The sequence below is a fragment of the Macaca thibetana genome, chromosome 7 (genome assembly GCF_024542745.1).
Source record: "Macaca thibetana thibetana isolate TM-01 chromosome 7, ASM2454274v1, whole genome shotgun sequence".
NCBI lineage: Eukaryota > Metazoa > Chordata > Mammalia > Primates > Cercopithecidae > Macaca > Macaca thibetana.
The window spans coordinates 124,351,581-124,369,004 of NC_065584.1; the positions used below are offsets into that span (position 1 = coordinate 124,351,581).

Below are 17,424 nucleotides of genomic sequence, written 5' to 3' on the forward strand. Positions count from 1 at the left end.
TCAGTTTTATTTTAGTAGCCACAGCGTTGGGCAGCACAGACCTGGAGTTAAGGGTTTGTGGTTTTCATGTGGAGAAGATGACGATGGGAAGTGGGGAAACGAATGCCTTTTTCATTAGCACCTCCTACTCAATTCCCAGTAGAAACAGATGTTAGACTGTGAGTGGGCTGATAAACAGTAACAACAAACAGGAGAAAACGGGGGAGCATTCTTGCCTATGTTAATCTATAACATTCCTATGTTCATCTTAAAGAAAAAAATGATTGTTCAAACGTATTGTTTGAATTTGTTTTTAAAGGCGAGAACGACAGTATTCGGTATGTAATAGTGAAGATTCTCCTGGCTCTTGTGAAGTTCTGTATTTCAATATGGGGAGTCCTGATCAGCTCATGGTACACAAAGGGAAATGTATTGGTAAGTAAACTAACAAAATCTATTTATATTATTGTAATGGCAAAAGTTAATCACGAAGGAATGGGATAGATTAGACACTATGGCATTCAGACCAGTGCAGTCCGAGGAAGACCATCAAACTGGTAGTCATTCTGGCTCCCATCCTTAATGACTGGAATGAGAAGTCACTCAGGTTTCCCCTCATGTCAGATGGAAATAAAAACCTGTGTTTTTGGCTGGGTGCAGTGGCTCCCGCCCATAATCCCAATACTTTGAGGGGCCGAGGTGGGAGGATTGCTTGAGCCCAGGAGTTCAAAGCTGCAGTGAGCCATGATCAAGCCACTGCACTCCAGTGTGAGTGACAGAATGAGACCCTGTCTCAATAAAATAAAATGAAATTTAAAAACCTGTGCTCTTGGAAATATTATTAAAGTAAAGATAATTTTAAATCTGTCATTATAATTATCAAAGCTTATTGAAACAAAAACGTAATTAAAATATTAGTAAGAATTTTGCATCATATACATCTAATGCTAATAAAATATGTGTAACAAAATGCATTCTAATGCCTATTACCTTTTTTGTTGTTGAGACAGGGTCTTGCTCCATCACCTAGGCTGGAGTGGTACAGTGGCACAATCATAGCTCACTGTAACCTCAAACTCCTAGGTTCACTCAATACTCCTGCCTCAGCCTCCTTAGTAGCTAGGACTACAGTAACGCCTGTGGTCTTTATTGACCAGATCTCATTTTCTTAAGTGGATATCCATCCATTTGGCTGTTTCCTGCCTGGCATGTTATACCTGACCAGGAAGACCACCTTATTTTCTATATGCCTTATTTAGAAGTTTTGTCTACTCATGGCTATTTGGAATGAAGCTGGTTCAGCAAATCAGAATTTGAATTGCTCATACTAAAGTCAAGTTTTTGATGTCTCTTCCTTTGCCCTAAATGTGCGTCATCTTTACCTAGCCTTACAGATAAAACCAGGAATTGGTATAGAAATCTTTGTACATGGTGAATTTGTCAATTAACTTTAATTTTCAATCCCGTGAATATTTTTGCCCGAGGTAACAGGTAGCCAAATTATGTGAATTGAGTTTCTTTTGGCATCTTTTCCCCTTCCTCTTTAAGGAGATACAAATAAGCAAAAGAGTTGCCAGGGAGGAGGCAGCAGGTGGAGGGAGAAGAAACCAAACTTCTCAATAATCTATGAGCTGGATACTTAGCCTTGGCAGACAAACAGCAGCCTGGATAGTAGAGGATCCTGCACATACACAGAGCAGCCGTATTTAGACAAAGGAATCATTGGGCGGGTTCGAGACCTTGGTAGTGGTGGTTGGCTTTGGACCTGAGACTGTCCTTGACTCAGACATTTCAGATTCACGAAGTGACAACATAGAACTCACTACTTCCAATAACCTGGGGAAATCAAGAAGGCAAATTAATACAATTCTTCTTACCTTAACTTGGTCTCTTATTCTCACTGGTACTCATTAGACAGATTCACCATAGTTAATACCCTTATTAGGAGGCACATTTTCAGTTGGAGAATTTTTAATAAAATCACCAAGTAAATTATTTATTTTGTTTTCTCACAGTGGGTCTGATTTTTTAAATATGCCCTGTCTATGAATTGTTTCCATAAAAGATTACTAATTTTTTATTTTTGGTGAAGTATTTTTATAAAAAACAGTATTTGTTTTTCATTTTAAAGTTGTTAGAACTAGAGAGAAGAGAGCACTTACTTATAGATATGGCTACAGCACTATAGAGACTGTCTGCATGAACCATCATTGTGGGCATATCCCAGAGTTTGAGTTAGAGTTCTCTTGATAATATATTTTCCCTTATCCTCATCACAGTATATTCTTTTGTCCCTTTTATAATCCCTATCGTGAAAAACTGACAAGAAGAGGCTGGCAATACTAAAATTATAATTTTTTAAACCCCAGCAACTATGAAATGCCTGCCTTGTCCCAATTAGGGAAACAAATATTGCAAAACACTGTACTGCATAATATACAAATTTAATTAGGCTTTATGTAAATAACTTCATACTCCATCCCATAAACATTTAATGCCTTGTGTTTCTAGTAGACTGCTTAGATCCCACATTTCTTAGGTTGCTTCCTTTGGTTGACAAATTTTTAAACAGCAGGATTTTTCCCCTTAGGCAAAGACTGTCAGGAGTTATTTATGACTAACATAATAGATCATTTTAATTAAAATCTCCAAATTATCAGTATTCCCATGAAGTAAAAACTGCTTCTCAGGTAAGAAGTCAAAGTGAGCTAGTTCAGCCATATTTTTCCAAAGTATTTTTGCTGAGACATCTTTATCATATATACACAGGTTACTTCACTTTTGATTATTCAAATAGAAAAGATAAGTATCAAGGTCTCTTTAAAAATTTGTTTTCATTATGAAGATAGTATAGCATCATGGAAAACTATTACTTATATAAGAGAAAAAGGCAGAATACCATGTATCAGGGGTTATCAGCTGGGGGCAATTTTGTAGCCTGGGGGACATTTGGTGATGTCTGCACACGTTTTTGATGGCTAACACTGGGGCCAGGGTGCTATTGGCATCTAGTGGGTAGATACCAGGATTGCTACTAAAATCCTACAGTGCACAAAACAGCTGCCTACAACAAAGATTACCTGGTCCAAAATGTCATAGTGTCAAGGTGCTACATATGTGCTATGATATGGTAAATTATGGGGTAAAGGAGAATAGAGGGAACTAAAAGAAAAATAAAACAAATGGTAATTTTTTTTCTCCTTTTCCAGTTTTTTAGAATTTTCTATTATTGTTTTAATGAAAATAGAGATTTTTATAAGAAAATTTTTGGTGTTACAGAATTTAGCTCTCCCTGTGTGAGAACCATATGACTATCACTAAATAAATGTGTCTCATTTTCTAGCTTCAAATCTAAACTGACATCTCTTGTTCTTTCCTTCCAAAGCATTGACCAGTTTGTATTTACTGAGCATATTCAAATTTTGCATTTAGAAAGTCATAGATGTATTCAGATTTTCAAATTACTGTTTTACTGCGCACACTAATCTACGTTAATCTCAATGACTTGTTCTCTATTTTCATATTCTTTCTGTCATTTTAGTTGGTATTTAGCTGTATGAGGGTACACCAGTAGACACAGTCAGCAAAGGTAAACTCGTTATGAAAATAACATTGTGCATAATGGCTAGTAGTATAAAACACTGGTCTCTTTTGTTTTTGAGACAGAGTCTTGCTCTTGTCGCCCAGGCTGCAGTGCAATGGTGTGATCGAGGCTCACTACAACCTCCACCTCCCAGGTTCAAGTGATTCTCGTGCTTCAGCCTCCCAAGTAGCTGAGACTCCAGGTGCCTGCCACCAAACCTGGCTAACGTTTTTGTATTTTTAGTAGCGAGGGGGTTTCACCATGTTGTCCAGGCTGGTCTCGAACTCCTGACCTCAGGTGATCCATCTGCCTTGGCCTTCCAAAATGCTGGGATTACAGGTGTGAGCCACTGCACCTGGCCAAACATTGATTCTTTATTTGTCTGATACTAAGATCTCATTGTTGATTCTTGCCCCTTATAAAAAATTATTTTAGGACTCAGGGTATATTGCTAAAATATCAAAAACTGTTTACAAAAGAGCATTATTACATAAAGTCATATTTTCCATAGTTAGCACATGGTATCCATTGTTGAACTAAAGAATGTGTATTACCCCCTCCCTTCTTTCCCCCCACAGAAAACGTATCAATGGAATTTAATTATACTTTCTGTTTAATGTGCAGGCGGTGATGAACAACTTGGGAAATTAGTCTACAATGCTTTGGAAACAGCCACTGGCGGCTTTGTCTTGTTGTATGAGTGGGTCCTTCAGTGGCAGAAAAAAATGGGTCCATTCCTTACCAGTCAAGAAAAAGAGAAGATTGATAAGTGCAAAAAGCAGGTAAACATTCAAGGTGGCTGACTGAGCAAAAGGCCTATTCTCAGGCTTTAGGAGATGACAGAACAAAATAGCCCTGCGTTTGATTGTCCTGCAAAGATGATCCAGAGCAGTATGAGAACTGTTTGACCAGAGAACACCGTGAAGGACCAGTACCTCTTTGCCCCTTGCTTCTGGTTTCAGAACTTTCACAACATGGTCAAAGCACTTCTAGCTGCCTTCTTAACCTCCTTTCTCAGCCCTTAGTATGGCATTAACAGTCATCTTTCCAACTGGGACTAAATACTAGTTAAAAATTGGGGTTTTTTGCAATTCTTCTTTTCCCTACTCTTGAAATACTGCTTCAGGGCTGGGTGTGGTGACTCATACCTGTAATCCCAGCACTTTGGGAGGCCGAGGTAGGAGGACTACTTGAGCCCAGGAGTTTGAGACCAGCCTGGGCAACATGGTGAAACTCTGTCTCTACAAAAAATTTAAAAATTAGTGGGCATGGTGGCACATACTTGTGGTCCCAGCTACTTGGGAGGCTGAGGTGGGATAATTGCTTGAGCCCAGGAGGTTGAGACTGCAGTGAGCTATGTTCATGCTACTGCACCGCAACCTGGGTGACAGAGCAAGACCCTGTCTCCAAAAAAAAGAAAAGTACTGCTTCAAAACTGAATTTTGGGGGACTGGAGGATTTTTAAGTTAATTTATAAATTAATGATTTATAACCAAGCATAAGGAGAACATTCACTATTGCATATTATAGTATTACATAATAACAAGGTTTACAAAAATCGTAGATAAGCATGGTGTTCAGAAATGTGTGTGTATTTAAGTATAGAAAGAAAACCGAAAGTAAATGTGACAAAATCTTGAGTTATCTTTGTGTGGTGACCAGATAGATAACATGTGGGTATTTTCTATCAAACTAATTTTTTAAATGTTGACAGTGATCTTTATTAAATCAGAAAAGTTTTTTTTTTTTTTTCTATCTTCAACCTTAACTCCTCTTTGCCATGTGAGGTTCTGAGGATTAGGATGTGGACATCTTTGAGGAGCCATTATTCTGCTGCTCAAATTGTATACTGTATTTTTAAAAACCCAAATACAAAGCTAATCAGAAAAGGTTATTTTTAAATTAAAGTTTGTTTTCTTCTGGTGGCCATACCTCAAACGAATTTTATTTTAAAAACTGTTCACTAATTCCATAGTATATGCATAGTAGGTTTTGAGATTAGAGAATTTGAGAATTAACTAAATTTTTTCCATCTTTATGAACTATTAGGTTGACCATATGGTTTGGGGAGAATTCAGTTCAGGGCATATTTGTTCTCCTCTCATTTGAAAGTGTATTTTCTATCAAATACTTCATTTTTGTTTTTGGTTTTTTGTTTTTGGTTTTGGTTTTGGTTTTTTTTGCCTCCCTTGTGTGATCAAATACTTCACTTTTGAAATGAAACCCAAGTTAATGTTGATTGGCCCAATATATTTTTTTTTTTTTTTAACTTATCAGATTCAAGGAACAGAAACAGAATTCAACTCACTGGTGAAATTGAGCCATCCAAATGTAGTACGCTACCTTGCAATGAATCTCAAAGAGCAAGACGACTCCATCGTGGTGGACATTTTAGTGGAGCACATTAGTGGGGTCTCTCTTGCTGCACACCTGAGCCACTCAGGCGCCATCCCTGTGCATCAGCTTCGCAGGTACACAGCTCAGCTCCTGTCCGGCCTTGATTATCTGCACAGCAATTCTGTGGTGCATAAGGTCCTGAGTGCATCTAATGTCTTGGTGGATGCAGAAGGCACCGTCAAGATTACGGACTATAGCATTTCTAAGCGCCTTGCAGACATTTGCAAGGAGGATGTGTTTGAGCAAACCCGAGTTCGTTTTAGTGACAATGCTCTGCCTTATAAAACGGGGAAGAAAGGAGATGTTTGGCGTCTTGGCCTCCTGCTGCTGTCCCTCAGCCAAGGACAGGAATGTGGAGAGTACCCTGTGACCATCCCTAGTGACTTACCAGCTGACTTTCAAGATTTTCTAAAGAAGTGAGTATCACTGAGATTCTCTCTAATAGCACTTTAACTCCTGTACTTTTGATTGTGCTGGAGTGTGCCAGACATCTAAGTGATATGGAAGCTGAAAAGTGAGGAACAGGACTTCATTCTTTGCTCTTCCAGTCCTGTCCTAGTCTTATATGTTCTGCTTTCTCACGTAGGTTTGTGATTCTCTTAACTACCACATTCTCTGAAATTCACTTGGAATTCACACTTGATTTTCAAACTCCTTTTGGGGGACTGCTGGTATACTCTTGGAAGTCAATAGAGATTGTTACGGTGAGAAATGCCCTAGGTGTTCCAAATACTGACCTTTGCTCTGGTTCCTAAAGGGTCAAAGACGAGGCTTCTTGCTTCAGTAATAGCTTTGGGAGTGAGATTCTGCCCCTTGTGCTTCTTAACCATTCTTCATTGGCTGTCTCATTCAACTAAGTTGTAGAATCCAAATAAATTACTTACTCTAGCTAGAGAATTTTCAATACCTGTAAATCACAGGTGCATGTTTAATTACAAAGCCAAGTTTTATCCTGTTTGGGAGAACCTTTCTTGAGATGTTTCCTCAGGCCTAACATGTTTGTCCAGGTCCTTCACTTAAGTGTTTTCGAATTTAGTGCTGCCTCTGTTTTCAGTCCAAGCCACAGCTAAGTTCTCTCAGTTTCTGTTAATTGGGAGGTAAGATCCCTTCAGTCTGGATTTTTCCAGATGCTCCTCTTGTCCAGCTGTCCTGCAGGAGTTGACCTGGGCTGGTTTCTTCCATTTCTGATGCTCTTTGTTTTTTACCTTCTTTTTCCCAATCATTTGCTTTTATTCACTTCTTCCATTTGCAACATTTATTTTACCCTTCACATTTCTTTCCTATTCCATCTATCCCAGTAGCCAGTTGGCCTGGGTTACACTGTTATGCCCTGTCACTGATGATCTTACCATTATAGATGTGAAAGTAGCTGCATTTGTGTTTGAATGAGATTGTTTTTGTGTAAAGTGAATATGAGATATATATATACACACACACACATACACAGTTGTGGAAAGGGGCCAACTTTGATTCTTTGTGTTGGTTTTGCTCCTTAAAGTGTATGAAAATATTAAGATTTCTAAAGAAATCTTTTATGGTATCTTTTTAATGCAATGGAACTTTAAAAGTATTTATTTAAATGCACCCTAACAATGAGGTTGGCTAAAATGACAAATATGATGATAGAATCACAGATGGAAAGTTTCGTTTCCATCTTCACAATGTCACCTTTAGTGTTCTGCCTTCTTCATTGATGAAGAGTAATTTAGTCAAGGTTAGCAATAGCGTTGTGTATTGTTATAAACAGCACTGGGAGGTTTAAGTAGAAGTACCTTTCCTTTCCTGTTTAGTAGCAAAATGAATGGGCTCGGTAGCTAAAACTTTCCTAGTTTTCTTCTTAAATAACTCTACGCTCTGTCAATTTCAAACTCGAGATCACACAATTTCTTTTTTTTTTTTTTTTTTTTTTTTTTTTTTTGAGATAGAGTCTCGCTGTGTCACCCAGGCTGGAATGCAGTGGTACAATCTTAGCTCACTGCAAGCTCCGCCTCCCAGGTTCACGCCATTCTCCTGCCTCAGCCTCCCAAGTAGCTGGGACTACAGGTGCCCACCACCATGCCCGACTAATTTTTTGTATTTTTAGTAGAGACAGGGTTTCACCGTGTTAGCCAGGATGGTCTCGATCTCCTGACCTTGTGATCCACCCGCCTTGGCCTTGCAAAGTGCTGGGATTACAGGCGTGAGCCACAGCTCATGGTCTTCTTATTCTTTTAACAAGATTTTTCTTTAGAATATTTTGTATACTCCTCTCCCTGGAGTGGTTTGATAGACTGTGGTTGGTTAAGGAGCTGCCAAGAACTGTTTTAGGAACTTTGCTGTCCAGCCCTAGTTAACAAAAGAAAAACACCATTCACAAAGAATGAAAACAGCAACCTTCCATTTGTAGTTATATTTTTACATATTGTTGAACACCCTTTGGAGAAAGATTTTGTTTCAAATCAGCCTCTGTGATGGGTAAGACTCTGGAGTCAAAACATCTGGGTTCAGGTCCCACCTCTATGCCCTACTGGCTGAGTGACTTAACCCCCTGCCCTGCGTTTCCTCCTCTGTGAAACTGGGATAATAGCACTGCCCACCTCATGAGGTGGTTGTGAGGATTAAATTAGTTAACACCCATAAAGTTTCTGGCACTTGGCCCAGACTGAGTCAGTGCTGGTTTTCATCACCATCCTCAGGAGTGAGAACTATGAAGAAATGTGGATGCCGCCAGGCGTTTTACCCCTTTTTGTTCAAAGCTGAGCCTTTTCTATATACGGCTACCCTGTTGCCAAAATTATTGGTTCAGAGAAGTTCATTTTTAAAGTGAGATCTTGGTGGCTATAAATCTCTTAAAAATACTGTGCATTCTAGGTAGGCGTTAACATTTTTCTGATCCAGATTTTCTTTCAAGTTAATAGCATTTATGTCACAGTTGAGTTACAGTTGATAATGCACTTCAGAAACCCAACAGGGCATATATAGGGATGCTCATTGCAACATTTTGTGAAAATGTGAAAAATTGGAAATAATCTCAACAGTAGGAGAATGTGTAAATAAATTCTGGTAGGTCCACGCCTATACAGAAGTTTAAAAAAAATCTTTAAGTACTGGCTTAGAAAGAACTCCAAGACAAATGGTGGAATGAAAAAAGCAAGTTGAAGAATAATATATACAAGATGATATTGCTTTAAAAAATCAAAAAACAATACTATTTTGTTTGGATCATTGTATGTTTATGTATGTAAATGCATAGAAAAATCTCTACAATGATACACACTAAGTGGAAGAAAGAATTGGAAGGGGAGGCTGGTCAAAGGCTCTATCGTTATCAGTAATGCTTTAATATTTGCAAGGAGAAGGTATTTATGTTTGAATGATATAATTAAAAATTAATTTTAAATTTAAAGGAAATACAGTATCTTATACAAATGGTTTTATTAGAATTTTTTTTGCCTGTTCAAGCTATGAAATTAGGAGTACTTTGCTTTTTACTGCTGCAACATAAAAAAAAGTTACCATTTATGATAGTTGCTGTCACCACTTTATATGTACAGATTTTTAAGTCCAGAACTCACAATGACAGTTGATTCTTTTAAGTATATTGTTTATAATTATAGGTGAAGTGCTACCAAGTCAAGTACTACTTGTGCCATTGTAATGAAAGTAGCCTGGCATGGTGGTTCATACCTGTAATCCCAGCATTGCAGGAGGCCTAGGTGAGAGGATCTCTTGAGCCCAAGAGTTCAAGACCTGCCTGGGCAACATAGTAAGACCTCATCTCTACTAAAAATAAAAAAAAAATTGTTAAGTAGTCCAGCACAGCTGGGCACGATACCTCACGCCTGTAATTCCAGCATTTGGGGAGGCTGAGGCAGGCAGATCATTTGAGGTCAGGAGTTCAAGACCACCCTGGCCTGTAACATGGCAAAATCCCATATCTACTAAAAATATAAAAATTAGCCAGGCATGGTGGCACTCGCCTATAGTCCCAGCTACTTGAGAGGCTGAGGCAGGAGAATTGCTTGAACCCGGGAGGTGGAGGTTGCAGGTTGCAGTGAGCCAAGGTAGTGCCACTGCACTCCAGCCTGGGCAACACAGCAAGACTCCGTCTCAAAAAATAAATAAATAGATAAAATGAAAATAAATAAAGCATTCCAACATGGTGGTACATGTCTGTACTCCCAGCTACTCAGGAGGCTGAGGCAAGAGGATGCTTTGAGCATGGGAATTTGAGGCTTCCATGAGTGATGATCACAACACTGCTCTCCAGCCTGGGTGACAGAGCAAAACCTTATCTCAAAAAAAAAAAATTTTTTTTAAAAGGCCAGCTTAAATCAGTTAGAATTTAACTACTTAGACTTTAGCTTGCATCGAAATCATTTGGAGCTCTTGTTAAAGCACAGATCACTGTCCAAACCCCCAGAGATGCTGATTTACTAGGTCAGGGGTGCAGTAGAATTTGTATTTCTAACATTTTTTAGGGGATACTGATGCTACTGGCCAGGGACCCCCACTTTCAGAAGCCCTGGGTTAAAGGTATGGCTTGTTTTTCTTCATTAAAAAACAAAACAAGAATTGTCTATTATACCATTAAACAGTAAGTTAATGGGTTCAAGGAATGAAGATTAAAAGAAAGTATGTGAGGCGGGGCACAGTGGCTCACACCCAGCACTTTGGGAGGCCGAGGCAGACAGACTGCTTGAGCTCAGGATTTGGAGACCAGCCTGTGTCAGCGTGGGGAAACCCCCTCTCTACAAAAAATATAAAAATTAGCCAGGCCTGGTGGTGCCTGCCTGTAGTCCCAGCTACTGAGATGGGAGGATTGCTTGAGCCCGGGAGGCAGAAGTTGGAGTGAGCTGAGATCACACCACTGCACTGCAGCCTGGGTGATACAGCAAGTCCCTGTTTCAAGAAAAAAAAAAAAAAAAAAAAAAAAAAAGCATAAACCAATTTCTTAAAAAAGTATGTAATAGAATATGGGACTTTTAAAAAGCCTTCCCTAAATGTTTCCAACTTACTTCATCCTGTAATGAGCAGGCGTAATCTAAAGCTCGTCATACTGAGCCGCTCTCCTGCACCAACTCTCTGATTTGCTTTGTCTTTAGAAGGCTTTATTTATAACCAGTTCCCGAAAGGCTTAGTTTGGCATGACAAGGCATTAAACTGTTAATCGAGGTGAAAATTTATAGCCTACTTGCACTACCTTAGACTTTTAAAAAATTGTTCCATGAGGGTAAGTCTTCTGCATCTAGAGATGCCTTTTTTTGATTCGCCTCTTGTACCTGGCCTGTTTCATAGCATGTAAATCCTTCAGGAATGTTTATTTAAATTCACCTGTGAGAGTACATTCTGGTCTATGAGTAACATAAACTCTCTAATGTGTATCTTTAAAAAAAAAAACCCATAGTTAATACCTTGGATTAACTAGTTTAGCACTGATTGTATGTGATGCTGAGATTCTTCCTTCCCTCTCATTGAGATGTGTGTGCTTGGATGACAAGGAAAGATGGAGTCCCCAGCAGTTGTTGAAACACAGCTTTATAAATCCTCAGCCAAAAACGCCTCTAGTGGAACAAAGTCCTGAAGGTGAGTCTATTACCATTCTTTATTTCATATCCTGTTTGACATTAAATTATTTTGAAAGTGTACATAAACCTAAAATTGGAAGGCGCTGCATGTATTATTTTATGTCTTTTATTCTGAACTACACATAAATCTATTAGTTTGATGTGTGCCATGTGCATGGGACTGTTTTACCACCCTGATTTTTCTAGTCTCTACTGATGGACTGTCCATTGCTGTAGTCTCTTGTAGTGTTTAGTCACCCGTAGTGCCATGTAACTAGATTTTTCCTGCTGCACCTGAGATTAAGGAACATCATTAGAGATTGGGATGGATCATGAGACCTGGGTTTGGGTTCTAACTCTATAGTTAAGTCACTTACTCTGTATAACCTCCCACCTATAAACTTGGGCTAATTATATATTTCTGCCTACTTTAAGGAGGGTAAGGTGAGGAAAAGTTTGTTTGTTTGTTTTTTTGAGACGGAGTCTTGCTGTGTTGCCCAGGCCGGAGTGCAGTGGCGCGATCTCGGCTCACTGCAAGTTCTGCCTCCCGGGTTCATGCCATTCTCCTGCCTCAGCCTCCTGAGTAGCTGGGACTACAGGCGCCTGCCACTGCGCCCAGCTAATTTTTTGTATTTTTAGTAGAGACGGGGTTTCACCGTGGTCTTGATCTCCTGACCTTGTGCTCCGCCCGCCTCGGCCTCCCAAAGTGCTAGGATTACAGGTGTGAGCCACCATGCCCGGCCAAGGAAAAGTTTTAAAAGGCCACTCAGGTTAAGATAATTTTTCAAACTACTGGTTGGGGCTCTTCTTCCGGGGCTTCCATCATTGTTGGCTGTGTAGCTCTTCCTAAATTTCCAATGCCTCATGTGCCTCTTACTCTCTGTTTTATCTCAGATTCTGGAGGACAAGATTATGTTGAGACTGTCATTCCTAGCAACCGGCTACCCAGTGCTGCCTTCTTTAGTGAGACACAGAGACAGTTTTCCCGATACTTCATTGAGTTTGAAGAATTACAGCTTCTTGGTAAAGGAGCTTTCGGAGCTGTCATCAAGGTGTGGTACAGAGTCATCCCTCCCACCCCCTTTAGAGCTCCTTCTCTGTTCCATTTCCACAAAGACTCATGGACTTGACTTCTATTTTGGGAGTGGGGAGGGAAGTGAATATGGATGTTCGATACTATGCTCATCGTCACCTTCCTGGAGTTAAAGGTTTTATTTAAGTTACGCTGGACACAGTTGAGAATGTCCCACTCTTTCCTTGCTTCCTGTGGAGCATTAACATGAAACACACATGATTATAACAGCACTTCAAGTGGAATCAAGACCTCCACAGAAAGAACATTTTTGTGTGCTTTGGTTCAGAAAGAAAATTGTTCTTTTTTTCTCCTGTTTGGTGTTAGAGTTGCTGTAGATAAAAAGGTTCTAAGGTTAAAAGAGAGATGGACTTCAAACTGGGAGATGGCCCCAGCAGGTCTCGATGGCTTTTATTTTCCAGCTATTATTGGGACAGGAAAATAGTGATGTATTATTAAGGTGCGCTGGTGTTAGGTCTTCCTTTCTTCGTTCCAGTCTATTTGGGTGACTTTTAGTATTATCTGCCCCTTGTAGAAAGAGGTTTCAGCTGTTTTTATATAATTGAAGTATTTCTTTGAAATTAGGAAAGCCAGATTATTATATTAAGTCCATATACAGTACATGTCATCTTTCACATATGAGGGTAACCCACCATCAATGGACTATATTTTCTATTTAGGATTCTAAGAGTATCATTAGGAAGCATTACTGTTACTGTAGAAAAACTTTTACACTGAAAAAGGAATTAAATTGGTTTTCCTGTGGTAAAAGAAAGACAAGCAAGACAGATCATAATTATGTCTAAGAGGAGGGGATGATTGAAGCATATACTGTTCCTTTAACACAGTATCATTTTGATCAAATCCTTTAACTTCATTGTATTTTAGATTCTTGAACTTAGAACAGTAACAAATTTCATCTCCTTACAAGTACTTAATAATAATAGGTAAGCTCATATAACAAAAACATCTGAGTAACTTAAGCCCCCAACGTTTCCAGTAGTTTCTCCCTGTGAGAATCCACAGCCCTTACCTCCCATCTCTGTGCTTCTGGGTGAGAGTAGGGCAGTCTGCCCAGCGATCTGGCATTCATTAGCAGTTGGACCCATTACTGTTTCTGCACCTTTTCACTTCAGTAAATGAATTCCTGGGGGTTTCCAGTATAGCAAGCTTTACCCCCAACCCAATTCGTATGTGATGTGTACTGAGACAGGAGATTGAAAGACAATGCCAAGACCCCCACCTCCCGCCCTACACTGTCCTCTTCCCTATTAATGTGGCAGTAGAAGAACACAGGGCTATCATTTTTTGGAGCACCTGCCATATTTCAGATTTTGTGCCCTGTGGTTTACAAACCTTGTCTTTAAATCTCAGGACATTCTTACGAGATAGGTATGATCCTCATTCTCTAGATGAGGGAACTGAAGCTCAGATAAAGTTATGTCCTTTGCCTGAGATGACACACCTCTACTAAGAGATAAAACCAGCATTCAGACCCACCTCTGTTGTACTACAAAGTGTGTGTTCTTGTCACTATTTCCATACAAAAAAGGATAATCTGAAACTCAATTTTGTAGTACTCCCTCCTTATTCCCAGGACTTCACTTAGACTTTCATTAGTTTAATTGAAACTTGTTAGCCAAACAAGAGAATGATATTCTGTTTTGTGTTTTGTAATGAACTAATTTCTGCTGCCACCCATGGCCACATGGCATTTGCTTTTCTAGAGTATATCATCACCTCAGTTGACCTGCATGGATGGGACTACAATGTTCCAGTGAATAAGACTGTATAATTCAGTCACCCCAATTACATAGTGAAACTGCCTGGCATAAGGATGCCTCTATGTAGGATGGGGGGACTTGCCTTTGCAACGTTTTCTTGCTTTTTTATTATTTTACTGTGTTGTTGATTGTATTGTTCTGGTTTCAGTACACATCATCTTAATTATAGAACAAAATCAGTGGACAGTGATTGTGTTCATAGCAATTGCTGTTATTTACTAAGCTAAGCACTTTTCTCTGTAAGGCCTTGATACAGGTGCTTTACAGTCACCATTTGGGGTAGTGGAAATGGTATAAATGCCATTTTAAAGATAAGAAAATAGAGTATCAAGGAAATTAAGTAATTTTCCCAAGTTCACATGGCTTTAAAAATCAAGAAATTAACCTTTGTGTTCAGGTCCGTTAATATTTTTGGAGTTTAATTTGTTTTTAGTGACTTTAAGTGTAAAAAAAAATCAGAGAGAAACTAAAATCATCTGAAACCTTACACTGACTTTAGAAAATAATCTTTATCTTAAAATCAAGACAGAAATTTAGATAGCAGATACACTGGAAAAGCAGGAAAGTAACTGTCAGTAAAAGTAATTATTAAAATGGAGATGATGTTTTCCCCAGGGTCTCCCAGGAAGCTAAATACATCTAGAGTTGAGTGGGCTGTTTTCTGAATTTTGTGGCAGTCAAAGCTTTCTTCAGTTTAAGAATTTCAGGCGTGTGGTTCTTGACTGTAGCTGTGGGACTCATTTAGAACTTCACGCTTTCCTTGGGAGGGGATGGGGTGACGCGGTGCAAATACCGGTTTGTGCAAGGCGCCGAGCGGCTGACCTTCCCCCGGCTGACCGCAGGTGCAGAACAAGTTGGACGGCTGCTGCTACGCGGTGAAGCGCATCCCGATCAACCCGGCCAGCCGGCAATTCCGCAGGATCAAGGGCGAGGTGACACTGCTGTCACGGCTGCACCATGAGAATATTGTGCGCTACTACAACGCCTGGATCGAGCGGCACGAGCGGCCGGCGGGACCGGGGACGCCGCCCCCGGACTCCGGGCCCCTAGCCAAGGATGAGCGAGCTGCGCGCGGGCAGCTGGCGAGCGACACGGACGGCCCGGACAGCGTGGAGGCCGCCGCGCCGCCACCCATCCTCAGCAGCTCGGTGGAGTGGAGTACTTCGGGCGAGCGCTCGGCCAGTGCCCGCTTCCCCGCCACCGGCCCGGGCTCCAGCGACGACGAGGACGACGACGAGGACGAGCACGGTGGCGTCTTCTCCCAGTCCTTCCTGTAAGCGCACGGCGCGGACCAGCTGCCTCTGACGCGCCCCCTAGTTTCCTTTCTTTCTTTATTTTTTCTTTCCTTTTTCCTTTCATTTTCCTTCCTTCCTTCTTTCCTTCTTTTCTTTCTTTCGTTTTTTGAGATAGGGCCTTGCTCTGTCACCTAAACTGGAGGTCAGTGGCATGTCCTTGGCTCATTGCAACCTCTGCCTGCCGGGCCAGCGAATGCCCCCCAACATTAATCCCCACCAAGTCCAAGCCAGGGAAAAGGAGATTCATTTAGAAACCCAGACGTGTTGACCATGTTTTAAAAAAAAGAAAAAATTAAACCCACTTTTAGAGAGTAACCAAATGCAATCTAAAGCAGCGGTCCCCAACCTTTTTAGGCACCAGTGACTGGTTTCATAGAAGACAGCATTTCCACAGACGGGTGTTAGGGGAATAGTTTCGGGATGAAACTGTTCCACCTTACATCATCAGGCATTAGATTCTCATAATGCCTGATGAAAAAGTGCACAACCCGGATTCCTCGTGTGCACAGTTCACAATAGGGTTTGCGCTCCTCTGAGAATCTAATGCTGCTGCTGATTTGACAGGAAGTGGAGCTTAGACCTTAATGTTCGCTCACCTCCTGCCGTGTGGCCCTAACAGGCCGTGGACCTGTACCTGTCCATGGCCTGGGGGTTTGGGGCCCCTAACCTAAAGGATTTTTTTCCCGCTATTTTCAAAAGATCTCCAAAATCTAAGCCCTGGAAAAAGGAAAATCCAATACCTCATCTTATACATTTAATAGAATTTCTCATAGGACAAATTTCTCATAGGACCAATAATTACGATCCTAAAGTTTATGCTTCTCAGAATCCACCCTGGGTGTTTACTTTCATGATTTTGTTTTATTTTATCCAGGTAGATACAGTTCGTGATTACTCTTAGCTATTAAATTTTTTCAGGAAACTTAATCTGGCTCATTTTTATTAAATCCAGAGTTCTGTGTTTTGCATAATAGCAAGTACAAATCAGCACAGTGTAGAGTATACATTGATGGCTGTGGGCTCACGGTGTGATGTCTGTAGCCTCTTGTGCTTTCTAGTATTTAAAAGTGTCCATGTTTATAATTATAATAGCGATTTCTGTTCCTTTTGTATTTCTCTGTTTCTCTTTTTCAGGCCTGCTTCAGATTCTGAAAGTGATATTATCTTTGACAATGAAGATGAGAACAGTAAAAGTCAGAATCAGGTATACATATGAATAAAAATTATACCATTTTATTCATGATATAATTGATATCTGATGTCATAAACCTTAGGTAAATTATAAAACTTTAATCTGATGTTCAAATACAGAAACCATCCATTTTAAAATATGATTATTCATTTAAAATATATTATACCTGTGTTTATTTATAGACCTTTATTTATCCACATAGCAAAACATACCTCCTTTTAGAAGACAGAATAATATTGTTATTGTCAATAATAATAGTAATAAATTAATAATAATAATTTATTATTAATAAAATAATAAAACTTCAACCTTTTAGAAGTTCTTCAACCTTTTAGAAGTTGAGATACTGCATTTTTGTATGTGATGAAAACAGTTTTCTAAGAGTTTTGGAAACTTTCTGTGGTTGGGGATGAGAACTGAATGCAAATTGATGAACTAAACAGCCTCATCATGGAGTTAATTTGGTCTGTCCCACATCAATTAATCCTGATTCCTTATTTTCATAGCCCATCTCTGGAACAGTGATTTCACACTGTGTATCATGATCCTATAATGCAGGGGTGTCCAAGCTTTTGT

The 17,424-nt window shown here is 39.8% G+C and overlaps 1 protein-coding gene across 3 annotated transcripts in view; it reads left to right on the forward strand.

Annotated features, from left to right (window-relative positions):
• EIF2AK4 (eukaryotic translation initiation factor 2 alpha kinase 4) overlaps positions 1-17,424 on the forward strand; it is a 106,148-nt gene that overhangs the window by 30,461 nt on the left and 58,263 nt on the right. For all 3 annotated transcript variants that reach the window (XM_050799366.1, XM_050799368.1, XM_050799367.1), the window contains exons 7-13: positions 299-414; positions 4,187-4,344; positions 5,840-6,375; positions 11,418-11,524; positions 12,400-12,557; positions 15,204-15,634; positions 16,791-16,860. In XM_050799366.1, coding sequence (XP_050655323.1) covers positions 299-414; positions 4,187-4,344; positions 5,840-6,375; positions 11,418-11,524; positions 12,400-12,557; positions 15,204-15,634; positions 16,791-16,860 — 1,576 coding nt within the window. The remainder of the gene's footprint in view (positions 1-298; positions 415-4,186; positions 4,345-5,839; positions 6,376-11,417; positions 11,525-12,399; positions 12,558-15,203; positions 15,635-16,790; positions 16,861-17,424) is intronic.